Here is a 17,239-nt window from a genome sequence, read left to right as displayed (position 1 = left end):
TTCACAAGGCCTCTCGGGTAGAGATGTTGCTTGCTAATACAGCGATAGATTCATGGTGGTGGTTATGTATTGGGCTCAAAGCAAGGCACTCCGCAGCCGGGCTTCGACCCAAGCGGCCTACTTATCCACGCTGCCAAAAACAGGGACGACATGATATTTGTGTCACTGAACTACCGTCTGGGCGCTCTTGGCTTCCTTGCCGGCCCAGAGGTCAAGAATGATGGAAATCTCAACGCAGGTCTCCTTGACCAACGAATGGCGCTGGAATGGGTCCAACAAAACATTCATCTCTTTGGCGGCGCAAAGGACAGAGTGACGGTCATGGGAGAATCCGGTGGCGGGGGCTCTATTCTCTTGCATATGGCAGCTCGAGGAGACAAGGGACCTAGTCCTTTTGCTCAGGCAATTCCCCAAAGTCCCGCTTACATGCCGTCTGGCAAGGAGGTTGAATCCAGCTTTGGCGAGTTCTTGACGTATCTCAACGTCAGCACCTTGAAGGAAGCGCGCAAAATGGATGAGAAGGCTGTTATTACAGCCAACGCAGCTCAAATTGGTGCCGCTCCAACCATCAATTACATCTACGGACCCGTTATCGACGGCGACTATGTTACTCAATCGCCAATTAGTATCGTCAAACAGGGCCGTCTTGATCCTTCTGTCAAGGTTTTGACAGGCCACAACATGTTTGAGGGTGCTTTTTTCTTTGATCCGACTGTGAAGACGGAGGAGCAGTTCAAGTCTTGGCTGGCTAGGTCTGTGACGGGAGTTTCTGAAAAGAGTCAGGGGTATCTTGCTGAGACGCTGTATCCTCCCCAATTTGACGGCTCTTTGGGATATGTTGATTATGATACACGGCAGATGAGGCTGTGGAGCGAGGCTGTCATCGATTGCAATTATGACTTGCTCAGCAGAGTTACCAAGGACAAGGGATATGCATGTAAGTTGTCCACAGGTTGGGAAAACTTGGAAAAATGGTGCTGACGAGCGTGGTGATTAGATGAGTTTGGCGTATCTCCTGGCTTCCATGTTCAGGATCTGGGCTATACCTTCAACAACCCGTATGCTCCCGCCGCATGCCCAGAGGCTCAAGATAGTCTGCAAACCGCCATTGTCAGTTTTGTGCAGAATGGAGTACCGGTGATGAAGAGTGGCCAGCGCTTTCCTCACCCCGGTATGCAGAGAGCTTTGGTCAACATCACGTCGACGGCGGAAAAGGTTGTGTCGAGTAGGGTTAATGCGACTAGATGTGCGTGGTGGGGAGATTTGGGTCTTTATCATTAGATGATGATGAGGAGTTTACATTGTGCGTAAGTGTCGTTGCTTGCAGGTGTTATTTCCCGATATAGATGTGCTGGGTTGACACTGTCATGCCCAGGATGAGATGCTCGTGGCGGTCAGAGGGTAAACTTGCTTTTCCATTGGATGTAGATTGGATACATAATATTAATGATGGTGGCTTCGTTAGTAGACGTAGTTAATAGAGCTGTTTTTCTGCAATTGTAGCACTCCCTATGGTAACCGGGTTTTTTGGGGGCCAGCTATGAAAATAACGACGGATGACAGAAGATTGAACATTGAATCGTTGTAGATGTTGTGTTCTAGTTCCGAAGTCGCAGGGCGCAGGCGTGGGTAAGCTCTGACTGTTTCGAGAAGTAGCGTTACTTGATATACGCAGCATCTACCGTATTGTGATATGTATATGTACCTCTTGTCTTGCCCCGCGGTGAGACATCTGGATTGACCAAGTGCCCCTCCACACAATGACAGACAACTTAGCGACGTTGATTGACCAGTGCCGATACATGTAAGAAATATTTCGAGCTCTCGCCTCCCGCCATCTCAGCCCAACCTCGAATTCTCAACACCACATCCCGTAACCCACCACCTCTCAGACGCTTCGTTTTTCAGCACGAAGCAGCAATCGACCATGGCGGGCTCAGTAAGTGCACCCTTCAACCACAAAAGCCCAGACACCTCGTTGCAGGCTCAAAAAATGCCCAATGGAAACCTGGTGCTGACTCAACCTGCCCAACAGCGAGCCATCGTCCCAACCCTCGACACCGTCCGGTCCATCATCGAGAAGCCTCACACCGGCCCCGGAAAGAAGCCGACCCTCATCCCCATATACCGCCAGATATCCTCCGACCTCATCACTCCATCCGCAGCATATCTCAAAATCTCAGCACACTCCTCGTCCGAGTACTCATTCCTGTTCGAGTCCGCCGCCACAGAACAAGTTGGTCGGTATAGCTTCGTTGGCGCCGGCCCGCGCAAGATTCTCGCCACCGGACCAGGCTACGGACCCGAGACAGATCCCCTCCCTGCTCTGGAGAAGGAATTAGCAGAGCATGTCGTCGCTCACGTTCCCGGCCTGCAGCTGCCGCCGTTGACGGGCGGTGCCATTGGCTATGTAGGCTACGACTGTGTCCGGTACTTTGAGCCCAAGACGGCACGGCCAATGAAGGATGTCCTCAAGATCCCGGAGTCGCTCTTCATGCTTTTCGACACCATTGTCGCATTTGACAGATTCTACGGCATCATCAAGGTCATAAGCTACGTTGCGGTACCGGAGGACGGCAAGACAGGCTTACAAGAGGCCTACGACAAGGCCAAGAGCACCATTGACGAACTGGTCGACGTGCTCAACTCGCCGGAGATTGAACTCCCTGAGCAAGGACCCATCGAACTGGGACAAGAAGCCACCTCCAACATTGGCCAAAAGGGCTACGAAGCACACGTCACCAAGCTAAAGGAGCACATTGTCAAAGGCGACATCTTCCAATGCGTGCCGTCACAACGGTTCGCCCGTCCTACCAGCCTTCACCCCTTCAACATCTACAGACACCTTCGAACTGTCAACCCGTCGCCGTACCTATTCTACGTCAACTGCAAGGACTTTCAGATTGTAGGCGCATCACCCGAGCTCCTCGTCAAGAGTGAGGCCGGCAGAATCATCACACACCCCATCGCTGGTACCGTCAAGCGCGGCAAGACACCCGAAGAGGACCAGAAACTAGCAGACGAACTAAGCAGCTCACTCAAGGACCGTGCCGAACACGTCATGCTGGTCGATCTCGCCCGCAACGACATCAACCGCGTGGGAGACCCTTTTACCGTCCGTGTCGACCGCCTCATGGTTGTCGAAAAGTTCAGCCACGTCCAGCACCTCGTTTCACAGGTATCAGGCGTCTTGCGGCCAGAAAAGACACGTTTCGATGCATTCAGGTCCGTCTTCCCGGCTGGCACTGTCTCCGGCGCACCCAAAGTTCGTGCCATGGAACTCATCGCCGAGCTGGAGAAGGAGAAGCGCGGCATTTACGCTGGTGCGGTGGGATACTTTGGCTACGGCAGCCAGGATGAGAGTGGAAACTCGGTAGAGGGTGCAATGGATACCTGTATTGCGTTGAGGACAATGATGGTCAAGGATGGGGTGGCTTATCTTCAAGCTGGTATGTCTCTGTTGCTTTTACTCTCCCTTTGTGTGTTGTGTTCGTGTTTACTAATGATTGGGTTCTTAGGCGGCGGTATCGTCTTTGACTCGGATGAATATGATGAGTGGATGGAGACAATCAACAAACTTGGCGCTAATATGCAGTGCATTAAATCTGCAGAGGAGTTATATTACCAGCAGCAACAGGCTGCTAAAAGTACCAAATAGATGGCGCTATACACTGACGGATATTTATTGCAAATAGATGGTAAAATTGGGATTTCCTTCTAGATATTGCCTGTCTTGTATGTGAATGCTGCCTGTTGACACTCCTGCCTTTGAATGCTCATTTTACTGGCACTGGATATGTGGAACAAGATTGCGTGGGATAATTTTCTTTTAGGACAATAACAGACTACTGGAAACACATAGGTGTTGAACACTGCGGCATGCCCATCACATGCGAGACAATCGTTGAGTTCAAATCTGATTGCTGCTATTTAAGCTATACATGCTATGTAACAACTTCATAACTCGTGAGAAATGCTATGCACCCATCCATTGCCTTCCATGCACATGACGCCTATCCCAAGACCAAGACCAAATGATACTAATTTTCATGTACAGCATGCATAGACGCGTCGCCATTCTCAGCCAACTCCGGAATAGGTGTATCCCTCTTCTGCTGCGCGGATTCAATACCGCCTCTTGGCGCTGTTGGAGTCTTTGCCTCCGCTTCCGTATCAGATGGCACGGAGAGACAACGCCGTGGTTGCTCGTCTGTAGATGCGACACTGGCCGTGTCCAACATTTCCACCTCTGAAGAATCGGCTGCAGAGCTGACGCTTTCAATACTGGGCGTCAATAATTCTTCATATGTAACGTCTTGGCCACCCTCTTCAGACGCTCTAGCCTTCTTGTTTGCTGCTCCAGATCGCAAAGCAGCAATGGCACCGCCGACGTCTTCCTCGTCTTCCTCCTGCCCAATAGTCCATACCCAGTGCCGCTTCTTTTCGGTACGCTTTCGCTTCCGGTTGATTGTTGACGCATCAGGAGACATGGGAGACCCGGCTCCTAGTCCTGCCATCCTGCGTCTCATTTCTTCAAAGGGGCCGGGAGTTTGTCCACCGTCCTGAATCTCATTGGCGGTGAATGCTAAAGCCATGTCGAGGACTGTGTCAGGCTCTCTGGCCACGGCGGAGTGGATGTATGCGGGAGATAAGGGGGAGGCATCTTCGGATAAAAGGTCAATGTGAGACCTGATGTATTTGGATGTGGTGATTTCTTCTTCCAACGGGCTGTCGTATTCTACCTTCTTGGCGGCTTTTTCTTGCAGACGCAGGGACTGCCGCCTTGGGGATGGTGGTGGAATTGCTGTTCTGGGAGGAAGGGGAGAGTTCCTGAGGATGCTGTGCAGGCTTCGAGGATGTGTGTATGGAAGCTGACTATCGTATCTTGAGAATGAATAAAGTGCCCGGCGACGTAGTGGTGTCCGATCATCTATTGGTGACTCAACCGTCCGGCTTGTCCTTGGTGATGAAATGTCCGCTGACGAAAATGTAAAAACTTTTGATGTATTGTCAACTGCTCCCGCCGACAGGGGTGGCGTGGCAGTCATTGTGCTTGGGAACACATAATTCACTTGCTGCGGTGAGACTGGTTGTGCTGTTAATGGCGTCTCAGGATATGTTGGTACGTATGGCGTCACGACCCTTGGTTTTGAGTCACTCTTCTCGATTGGTGATTGAAGACTGAAATTCTGAAGGGTATTTATGGCGGTGATGGGTTCAGATTGCATGGCCGAGGACCTCTCAATAGCCGTAACGTAAATGTTTGACATTGTATTGAACGTAGTCGGATCACTTGGGTTCAAGGGAATGCCCCTTAGGCTTTTCGATGGCGGGTTGCACGCCGTCTTGATCTGAAGAGACAACCGAGGTCTCTTGGACATGCTCGAGGGCTGCTGTGAAGCCATTGTTGACTAGTCTGTGTGTGAGGTAGAAATACTACCTCTGAATTATTAAAGGAAGTTCTCGTGTGACCCCAATATGATTCGGGGCCAATGCAACGTGTAAGATGAAATCTCCTGCTTTTTTTGATACCTGTCGACCAACAAACGTGGCAGTGCAGCATCCCGTCAAGGGGGCACAATATGAAGTGAGATCATATGGTCAAAGCAGACAAATACAAAAGAGGGCCAACATTCTTGGAAGCTGGCGTGAGAAGGCTATATACAATGTCCACAATGAGGGTGGCCATTCTTCGAGGCCAGGATGGGCCATGAAAGAGTTGTCCCAGCAAGCGCCGCACTAGATGTGCATGTGAGGAGAGAAACCCCCAGCTAACGTTTACCCGAACAAACAGCATCGAAGGAAACGGAGGGTTTCTTCATCCAGCTCACCCTCTCTTCTTCGGGCATCCATCCCAAAAGGACAGGATCGTCGTGGTTGGCTGTCAGCTTGACGGAGGCAGTGTGTAAGCGCCGACCCTTGCGGAGGCGTGGGACAACCACGGTGATGCCCCAATCACAACCTGCTCCATGTCGCCTGTTTCCACCTTCTGGCGTCTATCCTGCACAACTCGTCCCAATATCACCTTGGCTTGCAGGCGGGGTAGCAAACAAAATCAATGGCAGAACTTGATGGCGTTGATAAGATGTAGACCGACCTTGGTGTGTTGAAGCGTATGTAGCACACCAGTTGCGGCCCATTCGAATCCTTCGGCGAACCTTGGCGAGGACTCACGGCCATGTCGACATCTAAGAGCCAAGACAGACCCATGCAAGTAAGCTTCGGAAATTAGGAAGGCGTTTGTCTGACAAAAAAACATGCTTCCCAGAAGTCAGACCATTCATAATCATTGTGGCGCTTGTTTCCATCCTTGTTGGTGATCCACCTCTTAGCCTTAGCCGCGTCGTCGTCGCCTCCTGAAATTGCTGTTGATGATGTTGATTTCTGTTCCGCCTGGAATCGACGGGCCATAATGGGTAATCACGGGCAGACTTGGATATGGAGATGCTCCTGTTCTGACGGTTGAAGAACAACCCGGTCCATCGACTCTTGTAGACCCAGTGCCAAAATCTATTTTGATGTCATGGCCAGCCTTTGCCTACGCTGTGCGACACGTCGCAGAATAAACCCTTTCTGAGGAACAGACAGAGCCAGCGGTGGCTTACCAGGGGTTTCAACCATTCTCTAGCGTCAATAATCCAGCTAACCAGGTCTCTCTTCCTTGTGGCGGCCAGCGCGTCTAATAGATCGCCACCCCTTCCACAGACTGTCCTCCGGGATCTGTTGTTATGGCTCTACTCATAAGTATCGCGCTTGGGTGCAGCTGACCGACATTGTGATGTGAAGGATGAACCCTGCACCGAGGTTTTATTGCATTTGGAGCTCGAAAGAAGAAACGTCAGAGAATATGGCAGGCAGTCGAAGTTGGTGTGGCGATCCAGAAAGGGGATTTCGCAAGACGATCACACCTTGCTTTGTGCAGCGAGCCAGAAAAGTATTAACTGGTCATTTTCAAGTGCGTAGCGTAATGTGTCTGTATTTTATTTCTCCTTACAAAGAAAGGAAAAGAAAACATCGGACTCATCAATGTGAAGGATGAATGCTGCAAGTCTGTGAATTTGGCCATTGCAACCCACCAGACCATGTCCACATTGCGCCCCCACAATTGGTCAGTTGTTGGCAGCTGGCGAGCCCGGTTCACGGCTGCCCGTTGCCAATTGACATGACATGCACATCGACACCAACTAGTACATGTCGTGATTATCGGATGACGTCCCTGCCGCCATCGCGGAGAATAAAATACTTCTCTGCCCATGGATCTGCAATCCAAACGCGTGCCAAAGCAGAAGCATGACCGCGTTATACTGCAATTTGTTTGTCTGCCTCCAGTACTCCAGACCTTTGTCTGCCTCCAGTACTCCAGACCTGACTGTGACTGACGACTGGCAGGATTATGACTGCTTCTACGCACAAGTGTTTGAGAACAAGAACCCAGCTTTAAAATACAAGGCTCTTGGTGTGAAGCAGAAAAACATTCTTGCCACTTGCAACTACAATGCGCGTAAGCTGGGCGTCAAAAAGTTGATGCTCATATCTGAGGCAAGGAAAGTATGCCCGGACCTGGTGCTCGTTGATGGAGAGGACCTAACTCCCTTTCGTGATATGAGCAAGATATTGTTTAACTTTCTTCGATCTCATTCTTGGAATAATAAGGCAGAGCGACTGGGTTTCGACGAAGTCTTTATGGGTATGTGGGAGCATCATTCATTCTGCCCAGGTCCCTAACTTGAATAGATGTTACGGACATTGTTGATTACAATATTGAATGCCTCAACATAAATTCCCTGGCAAACTCATTCTTCTATTTGTCCAAGAAAGACCCTGAGGATGGATTCAAGTGTGACCTGGCCAGTATGGCGGGCTGTGTTGAAGGCACCATTCCCGACGAGACGCCGCTGGATAGCAAGGTGTACCTGAGACTCTTACTCGGATCTCACCTCGCGAACTATCTGCGTACTAAAATAGAGGTTGACTTTGGATATACGTCTACCTGTGGCATAGCAACCAATAAGCTTTTGAGTAAACTAGTTGGTGGCCGCAACAAACCTCGCAATCAAACGACATTACTTGCCCTGGACGATAATGACGTTATTTCATTCATTGACAGCCACAAGACGAGACAAATACCGGGTCTAGGGTTCAAAATTTCCATGCAACTAGAGTCACATGTTCTTGGAATGGAAGTCGATGCGGACTCTCATTCGTTTACGTCGGCTGTTTTTGCTCGAGACGTTCGCTTGCATCCATCGATATCCCCGGGGTTTTTAGAATCTCTTTTAGCTGGACCTGGGGCGGAGAGGGGTGTTGGCGTACGAGTTTGGGGTCTATTACACGGGATCGACCCGACTGAAGTCAAAGAGGCTGGTGACATACCCTCGCAAATAAGCATTGAAGACACGTATAAAGGGCTGGAGACAATCTCTCTGATCACAGAGGAACTACACAAGCTTTCGTGCTCTCTTATCCGACGAATGAGGATAGATCTCCTTGCTCCAGACAAGCATGCGGATGAGCCGGGAGCACAACGGTGGATTGCTCGGCCAAAAACTCTGAGGCTTGCAATCAGATCGTGGCCGACAAGACAAGGCAGCCAAGCGACCCCAAACTTCAATCGAATATCCAGATCGGGCCCCCTGCCTACTCTTGTGTTCGATACGTCGGCCGACATAGACGCATTGGCCCAGCAGTTGGTAGCAGAAGCTCTTTTGCCCTTGCTTAGACGGTTGCAACTTGAAAAGGGCCAGAAATGGAACCTACAGCTCATCAACATATGTGTCGCAAACATGGTGGCAGGCGCTGCAGATGACAAGCAAGGTTCGGGGCGAGATATTTCTGCCATGTTCAAGAGACAGGATGAAGTTCTTCGTCCGTTCAGGCTCGAGCCTTTGTCTAATGATGATGAGGACTCGGTAGTTAGCACCAGTAGTACGGAAGATTTTGAGCCCAATATGGGCTGGGAAGATTCTGACAACCTTGCTTGTCCAGCCTGCGGTTGTGATTTGCCACCCTTTGCTATGCCAGCACATTTGAGATACCACAAAATGGAAGAATAGTTTCATGCGACTACAAGATTGATGATTCTCTACTATGATGTCTCGAGCACAAGGCCACCACCATGCTGACGAATCTCTCGGGTATTACACGGCCTGAGCGACGAGCCGCGTGTGGGAGGAAGCAAGCCGGCAGCCTGTCGTGTAGAACAAATTCAAGACAAAGCCACACTGCGCCAACAAACAAGACGTTTCATGCTGTCGTCGGAGAGATCTCTGTGTGTTCAGCAAACACTGGCCGTTGCATCAAGTGATGTTCAAATACAAACGGGATTACCGTGACAACAACACCTGTTCCGTGTGGCGCTTGTGCGACTTCTCGCCAGCGAGCATCGATGTAGCTCAACCTACGGCAACGTAGGAGAGCAGACACGTATCCGGAGCATGTCTTTGGCTTGGTTTGAAGGTGATTCGAGCATGTCGATGAGTCGGTGTTGAAGCAGGGTGTGGAAACTCCCAGAGAAGCATGAATATGCCTAAAAGTCCATACAACTGAGTTTCACGTCAAGGCTGAAATGTCTGTACATACGATAAAAATAAGTAGAGGCGAACAAACCGGGAAATGTGACATTTGACGGTTGTCCGAGAAGAGGAGCGGTCTCGTGTGCCAGATGTGCTTGGGAAGAAATTGACACGCACGGAACGGCTAGAGGCATTCTGTGCATTCCGCATTCATTTCGAGCTATAAGTGTTGCTCCTAGACAAAAGTTCCTCTATCTCTTGTCCTGATATCTCATGATCGCATATGCATTGTTCTGCCGGCTTGCGGTTACAAAGACTTCGGTCCTTCATTTGCAGGACGAACGGGCATCACTTCCAACGCTCATTCCTACGGTATTCTTCATCCTTGACTTCCGACAAGTTGGCGAGACGCTTCATGTGTTTTGTTTGACACTTGGGCGCAGGAGCTGCCAGCTGGTCGCCAGCTGCCGCCCTGCTCCTCGTCCCGAGCATCCTGCCCTGGGTCTTCACGTCGTCGCGGTAGGTGCTTCCTTCCTTCTTGTGCAAATTTTACTTTCTGACTTGAATCTGAACAAAAGGTACGATTTCGTCTTGCAAATGTGACAATTCCTCATCTTTCTCTCGCCTGCTTCCAAAGCCAGACCATTGTGTCTTTGCTTGCTAGACGCCTTTGTCTGGCTTCATGATTTCCTTTATTCACTGTACAGTTCCAACGCCATAGTTCGCTTTGCAACTAAGAAAACATCGACGTTTGTAACATTCACTGCCCTCTCGGGACTGATATCTATAAACTGTTCAGCCCTCGCAATCTTGCAAGTCGTTGCGAATATTTCCGATATCGTGCCTTGGTCGGCTCGACTTACACCATGGGCCGTGGATCTCGGGGAAGCGGACACCAAATAGCCCGTCGACCTGTTGACCTCACCGGAATTCTTTCCCTTGCCGAGAAAAATGACTTTCTTACTCTTGTTTCTGCAATTACCGAGAGAATGCTCAAGGATGTGAGCAACATATTCGATACTCCTCCCGTCCGTCCGGTTTGTGGAGAGTACGAACAGCGGCATTGGCTCTCACTTCCTCTACAGCAAAACGGCGACGACGACAACAGCGACAACAAAGAGAACATGACCACGCCGAATTCCCCGTATAGAAATTCCCAGGAGGAGTCGTCAGTGACGCACGACAAGGCTCAACCGGCCATCGAACAGCAAGAGAAGGCAGAACGGGTTTCGCAACTTCCGGAACTCAAGAAGGAAGCGCTTGCCTTTTTCAAGAAATGGCAGGGCAACGTCTTACAGAGACTCAAAGAGATCAATGTCAACGATGGAGCTGCTGGTGGCCCCGGTTATCGTGGTCGAGGTCGCAGTGCTCGCGGAGGGTACCGTGCTTCTCGAGGTGGTCGTGGCGGAAGAGGAGGGTCGGGTGCTTTGACACTTGCCGCGGGTATGTCGTCTAATTATATCTGCATCAACTGCTCTATGTTCTATTGTTGTATAAACTAACAAGACAAGGTCCACTTCGGACCCCGTCAGATCACGTAGATCCCGAGTTAGTTACAAGACACCCTCCTCTTCCAAACCCGCTATGGGCTCTTTCTGAAGGTAGACGAAAGCTCCTCTTACATATTGCTCTATTGATCCTTTTATCGTTGCAAGATTATAATGCAAATTCTCGACTTCTCCTGGTCAAACTTGCTTCTTCTCTCAATTTACCTTTTGCAATCTACCAAGACGATGAGACTAGGCTGGCTCGAGGGCTGGCAAGAGCAGCTCTAGACGTGCCTCCAGAAGACGATGCCACCAAACCCGATGAAACAAAAGCACCTAGAAAATGGAAATTGGGACTAAGCAGTGGAACTGGCACATCTTGTCCGAACAATCTTGCCGCAGCTTTGAGAAACGTCGGCGTAGGTACCTTACAAGGTGGATTAGGCTTGACGGCCATTGCCGCCGGGGGTCTTTTGGGCATCATGGCCGAGAATGGAATTTTGATGGGGTCTCTTTTCGGAATGAATCCTACCAGACCAATGAGTAAGATGTTGGAGGTGTTTACCAGAGAACTACAAGATTTTGCTTTTGTTCGGCTAGGCAACGGCGCCAAGTACGACTACACCGATGCCAGAGAATCACCTGTTTGGGATCGCAGGCTCCGCGTTCTGGTAGCAATTAGCGGATTCCTTATAGACTCTGAAGATACTGTCAAGCCCTGGCGGTTTCTCAAGAACCAGCCAGAAGTATTTGCCATGCGTTGGGAAGACGTTGCGCTGACCAACCTTGGAAGCTCGCTCGAGACGGTCATCAAGAGTACAGCTTGGGGAAGCACTAAACGAGAAATCGAGTCCAAAACCAGTAAGTCTCCTCCTTACGTTTTGCAATCCTTGCAGCGCATGCTAAAATGGCTCGCAGTTTTCAAAACCCTGATAGAGTCTACCTGGCCAGAGCCACTCCTACGGGTCAGTAAAATCGTGGACAACGCTTGGAGTGTGGGCATGGTTCGAGCAGAGAAGGCAGGCGCTGTACTGGCCGACGCTCTCATACGACACAAGTTTCAAGGCGAGCGGCCGGTGTCCTTGATCGGATACAGCCTTGGTGCTCGAGCATTGTATGCTTGCTTAATGATACTGGCGGAGAGACGCCAGTTTGGCGTGATTGACTCCGTAGTCATGATTGGGGCGCCAGTCCCATCACAGAGCCTGGTCTGGCTAACTCTGAAAAGCGTTGTATCCGGCCGACTGGTAAATGTGTACTCTGAGAAGGATTACATCCTGGGGTTCTTGTATCGTACATGCAACATTCATTGCGGGATTGCTGGTCTGCAGAAAATCCAAGGAGCCGGCAAGGTGGAGAATCATTGCATCAAGGCGCTACCAAAGGGTCATCTAAGCTACTCGTCTCTCATCGGGCAGATCCTCAAAGACATTGGTTGGGAGGACTTTGATACGAAGGCCTTCAGGGCGGAAAATCCACCCGGGTCGACTCGCAACGGCAGGTACAGAAGATAAAGAGGAGATGTGCAGATTTTGGCGTTGGCGTTTGCTTTTACCAGGACATGAACTCTGATCCAGAGATGATGTATTTGCTGTGGGAGTCAGGAACAACATGATTGGCGTCAAGGTGACAGAATTTTGATACAACAACACAACACAATTGGCAGGTGTGGTCTGGTCATGCATAGCTTAGCATAGAAGTGTGAATGAGGTAGTACACTGTAGAGACGGCTAAATTGTACATTTACTTAAACAGGAAGAAAGCAAAAGTGCTAATTTGATCGATACTCCTATAGTGTCTTTTACTCCAGGTCGCATCAATTAGTGAGCCAACGACAAGACACAAACATGAGAAGCGATTGGCCAATGAATAAAAGAGGTAACGATGAATCAAAAGTTCAGAGTCAATGTAGCATGCCAGCTCCGTGCGTGTATATTCCTTTACTAAGTCCCCGCCCCGTTGGCCAATTTTGCCCCCTTTTAAAAATCCTGTCCGTATTGGGGGCAGGATACAAACATCTTTTGCATTCCCTTAGTGTATGCCTTTAGGTAACATTTGAAAATAAGTACAGTACAAGAATGTGATTTAATGTACATGGATGACTGTAGTCGAGTGACATGAGTTGCACAGGTCCGTAGCGACATTTGTACGATTTTGTGAACAGAGCACTTGTGGATAAGTCTATGGTGGAGGAGTAGTACCCAGCATACTGGGGACTTGTTTGCGCATAAAGGCTCTTGTGCCGCGCTGTTCCATCCTTGGAACGCCCTGAATGGCACGTGGTTCACGCATCAATGTGCGGTCGAGGCGTGATGGGATGCGTGTTATTACGGAGCGGTATTCGCCGGGGAAGTTGCCCTTTGGTAGGGGCACGGAGGCGGTGCGCCAGATGTGGTCAGAGTTGTCGGTGAGGTAAGCAGGTGCTTTGGAGGGAGTGCGGGATGGAGGTGCCAGACTGAATGCAGAGGCGGATGCGCCGTGGGATTGGCGGATCGTGGAAAGACGCGAGAGGCCCGAGGAGAGGCCGGGGCGACCGCGTGCCTTTTTGGCCATGAGGATCTCGTCGAAGAGTCGGATGGTTGGGTCAGTTGCTGCGGTAGTTTCCCGGCTGTGGATGAATTCGTTGAAGGCTGGAAGGGGGGGTTTTGTTAGTGGTACTGTTGACTGTGAGAATGAGTATGAGAAGATGGATGTGTGTACCTTGAGTGTCGCGCATCATGGTGGCGTATTCTTGCTGGTCATATGGCAGACTCTTGATGAAGTTGTCCATGTCAAAGGCGTATAATTGCCCGTTGGACTTTTGCTGCTTTGTTGGTCGGCCGAGGTGCTTGCGGTATGTGTATAGCAAACTGGCGAGACATCGTACAAAGGCTGCCCTCACGCGGTCGGCGTGGAAAGCTTCTGGACAGACTAATGAGACTTGACCCAAGCATCGACCGTGAGCCACCGTTTTACATGAGGCACATTCGTAGAAGCCATCGCCCTCTGACTTGTCGTCGCAAATGGTGCAGCAGGAAGAGGATTCGTTGGTGTTGAGACTGAAGCAGTGGCCTTCAACCCATACGGTGGTCTCCGTGTTGTGCACTGGTTGAATTTGCATGTTGGGCATGATGGTCGATGCGGCGAGAGTTGACTGGGCATACGTGGATGGTGCGTACCCTCCCCCAAAGGAAGACTCGGAGACGACGGAGAAGCCTGAAATGGAGGCATTCTGTTGGTGACCATTGAGAAACGGCAAGTTTGGTTTTTGCATGGGCTGGAACTTATCCAGTCCAAAGGAAGAACTTCGACGGCCCTTTTCCTCTCCAAAATGACCAGATCGTTTCTCTCGCAACGTAGCAGTCAAGGCAAAGCCAGAGTCGCTCCGGGAGATGGGCGTCGTAGGCATAGGTGGGAAGTGTGCTGATGCGGGCGATACGGAAGATTGCGGGCTTGTTTTGGAAGATTTGCTCGTTCCTGGTCGATCCGACTTGCCGCTGTCCACAGAAGAGACGGTGAACGCGTTGAACACTGGCGGGTGAACTTGATCAGGAGGATTGCGGTCTGCGAAGCTCGTCGAGCTTTGCGATACCCACTTGCCCAGGGTCGTTTCTTCCGCTGTAGATGTAAAGACTGAGCCATTCTCTGATGAGAAGGAGTCGTAAGGGAAGGATTCAATGGCATATGGCGGAGGGCCGGTGGTGACACCAAATCGAAGTGTGTGGGGGGCGGCAACCTGCAGAAGAGACATCAACTTTCGTCGATGTTGTCTGGGCAGACGATGAGGCTGTGACGTGGCGTCAATCGTATCCTTATCCAGATCAACAAGGACATAGTCGTCATCTGGCAGGTCGATCCGTTCATACCGGCGTTCAACGCCAACAATATAAGGGCAGGGCGCTTCAAGGGCAGAGATGAGTCTAGCTGGAAGCACAGGGATAAAGATGCTAGCCCACTTGAGAGGATAAAGGAGATTTGCTAGAGCATGGCAGGCCAAGTGCAACATGCTCGTGTGAGAGGATAAAAAGATGATTCGAGATTCGGACATGGCGTACTCGAACAGGGCAACGACGTTTTCGAGAGAGAGACTCCGAAACAGGGCGTAGAGGTCAATCGTCCGGGATCCAGGAAGCTCGTTGGCTCCCTCTTTGCGTGCGTAGAGTCGCAGTTCTCTAACACCAAGCTCCACCTGCGTTTTCGATCCCAAGGGACTGAATGCTTCAGTACACATATTCACCACATAACGCTCCAATGGTTGCCATCGTCCGACTTTGGGTGAGCTGGGCGGGACTCGGAGCACACCCCCATCCGTCATGGGAACAATGATCGCCCTGAGCCACTCTTTCCAGAATCCCATACACGCGGCATCTCTGCCCAGAACACCATATGCTCGTGGAATCCATAAACCACTCTCGCCCGCGGTGAGACCCTCGATCTTTGAGGCAGCGCCGTGCCGCAACGGCCGTAGCATATCTGTCATCAAAGCAATCTTCTCTTCCACCGTGCTAATCTCATCTTCGAGTCTATCTCGAGCTGGAGACCCGGATGGTATCGTCGGGAGCTTGGATAGAAGCTGTGACAGGTGTGAACGTTCGCCTGCCAACCGAACCCCCAGGCTTGCAGCCAGTTCTCTCTCTTCGTTGGACATGTGGTCTTGCCGCCACTGCTCGCACCTCATTTCCACTTCCTCTGCTCTGTCTGCCGTCAGAGCTGTCCAGACAATTATGGTGATGCCGTACAGCTTGGCATTATCTTGTCCTGTCATTGTAAAGCCATGCCAGGTCGACCGGGGCCGATCATCGGAGGATACAATTTGAATATCGTTGGGAAAGGCAAACATGGGCACATAATCCGGGAACTTTCCACGTTTGGCAAGCTCGTCTGTTGCACTTTTCGGCGGGTATCGATCTAATAACACGGGCTCGAAACGTCTTTTGAGAGGGTGCATGTGCGGATCCGTATTTAAGGGCTCTGGTGGAGGTATGACGGAGTTGTAATTACTCAATCGTCTTGTGGTGCGAACAGAGGCTGCGATTGATGTGTTAGCTAAGTGGCGCTGATACGGAACCAAAGCACCAGGGTGTGTATGAGAGTGGCGAGAGATGAGAGGAATAGAGACGTCTGGGGATTTGTCTTACAGGCTCTGCTAGAAGCTCCTTGTCTGCCAAGAGTAGGTCCTTTGCGCACGCTATTCATCTCCCTAAAGCTGATCTTGCGTCGAATGCTGCCTTTGAGACTCTTCAACGGGCTCATCCTCCCGCTAGGTACCCCCTCCTCGGCGCGAATTCTTTCGGCTCGAGGGTTCACCATTGGCGGTCTTGATTGAAGTTTAGCTCCGGCAGTAAACGACAAGTCTTCCAGAAAGTTTTCGCGTTCTGCGGCAAATTTCAAAAGCGCCTTGTCAAAGTCGAAATCAGGCATGCCCATGAGGCCGAGACCAGGGGCCGGACCCTGATTTTGAGGTTCAGGAGTAGAGGCTCCATTAGTAGCAGAGGAATTGCCGTTGGGACCAGCAGGCTTTACAGGCTTGATTGTAGCACTGCTCCTATTACTATGAGTGTTTCCATCAAGCTCATCGAAGGTGCTGCTCATAGAAAATCGGCCGTCGATAGAAATCTTGGAAAGTCGATTGGCAGAATTTTGGCGCGAGTGGCGTGCGGTCGTCGGTTTGTAACCATTGGCGGTGCCATCGTCAGGCTCTCCATCTTCGGCAATGGTCGATTCGACGGGGAGGTTATTGTTGCTAAGGCCGTTTGTGGGAAGAGGATCATCGTACGATATCGATTCTACACCTGCGATCCAGAAGTAATCTGCAAGGGGAGTCGAGGAGCTCTCCATGACATATCAGTGCTGCCCGATATTGTCGAGCAGAGTCGTCACGAGGGACACTTGTGGGATCTCTCTGTCTCAGCAACACAACGAACAATCGTCCTGGTAGGCGGACGTGCCGCCAGTGAACTGAAGTGGACTCAGGCTCTTCCCAGAACTCAGGTACAGCTACAGTGCAGCTTCGCAAGATGTCGGTGGCCCTTTTTCGGGAGGAGTTGGAGCATATAACTGATGATTCTGGAACACTGGTTAGAGTGACTTGGTCCTGGATGCAAAAAAGTGGCTGACCCAGTTGCGCCATACAGGAAGGACAAGGGTTCTTGGATGGAGGGTGAGGGTCAGGGACAAGGTCCAGGACAAGTGTGTGTGGTGGTGGTGTCAGTGTCTGCGTCCACGTCTGTATCTGGGTGTGGTTGTGGTGGTGACTGTGGT

At 50.8% G+C, this 17,239-nt stretch overlaps 6 protein-coding genes across 6 annotated transcripts; 3 read left to right on the top strand and 3 right to left on the bottom strand.

The window, feature by feature from the left end:
• Window positions 1-1,927: 1,927 nt before the first annotated feature.
• On the top strand, window positions 1,928-3,695 carry VFPPC_00783 (anthranilate synthase component I; the record flags this gene model as incomplete). Its single annotated transcript, XM_018280737.1, has 3 exons — window positions 1,928-1,945; window positions 2,036-3,445; window positions 3,519-3,695. The coding sequence occupies 3 exons, from the start codon at window positions 1,928-1,930 to the stop codon at window positions 3,693-3,695; spliced, it is 1,605 nt and encodes a 534-aa protein (XP_018149036.1).
• Window positions 3,696-4,040: 345 nt separating this feature from the next.
• Window positions 4,041-5,405, bottom strand: VFPPC_12895 (hypothetical protein; the record flags this gene model as incomplete). The annotated part of the gene is made up of 1 exon (XM_018290672.1): window positions 4,041-5,405. The coding sequence occupies one exon, from the start codon at window positions 5,403-5,405 to the stop codon at window positions 4,041-4,043; it is 1,365 nt and encodes a 454-aa protein (XP_018149035.1).
• Window positions 5,406-7,184: 1,779 nt separating this feature from the next.
• On the bottom strand, window positions 7,185-7,475 carry VFPPC_15224 (hypothetical protein; the record flags this gene model as incomplete). Its single annotated transcript, XM_018292977.1, has 2 exons — window positions 7,185-7,319; window positions 7,410-7,475. The coding sequence occupies 2 exons, from the start codon at window positions 7,473-7,475 to the stop codon at window positions 7,185-7,187; spliced, it is 201 nt and encodes a 66-aa protein (XP_018149034.1).
• Window positions 7,476-7,853: 378 nt separating this feature from the next.
• VFPPC_00782 (hypothetical protein) lies at window positions 7,854-9,053 on the top strand (the record flags this gene model as incomplete). Its single annotated transcript, XM_018280736.1, has 1 exon — window positions 7,854-9,053. One exon carries the CDS (start codon window positions 7,854-7,856, stop codon window positions 9,051-9,053), a length of 1,200 nt encoding a protein of 399 aa, XP_018149033.1.
• A 1,325-nt stretch (window positions 9,054-10,378) lies between these two features.
• VFPPC_00781 (hypothetical protein) lies at window positions 10,379-12,513 on the top strand (the record flags this gene model as incomplete). Its single annotated transcript, XM_018280735.1, has 3 exons — window positions 10,379-10,955; window positions 11,024-11,860; window positions 11,918-12,513. The coding sequence occupies 3 exons, from the start codon at window positions 10,379-10,381 to the stop codon at window positions 12,511-12,513; spliced, it is 2,010 nt and encodes a 669-aa protein (XP_018149032.1).
• A 667-nt stretch (window positions 12,514-13,180) lies between these two features.
• On the bottom strand, window positions 13,181-16,816 carry VFPPC_00779 (dDENN domain-containing protein; the record flags this gene model as incomplete). Its single annotated transcript, XM_018280734.1, has 3 exons — window positions 13,181-13,629; window positions 13,700-16,006; window positions 16,117-16,816. The coding sequence occupies 3 exons, from the start codon at window positions 16,814-16,816 to the stop codon at window positions 13,181-13,183; spliced, it is 3,456 nt and encodes a 1,151-aa protein (XP_018149031.1).
• Between the last annotated feature and the right edge of the window lie 423 nt (window positions 16,817-17,239).

This window comes from Pochonia chlamydosporia, chromosome 1, assembly GCF_001653235.2.
Source record: "Pochonia chlamydosporia 170 chromosome 1, whole genome shotgun sequence".
NCBI lineage: Eukaryota > Fungi > Ascomycota > Sordariomycetes > Hypocreales > Clavicipitaceae > Pochonia > Pochonia chlamydosporia.
Note: the sequence above shows the minus strand (reverse complement) of the source record. Positions and strands in the feature narration are given on the sequence as shown.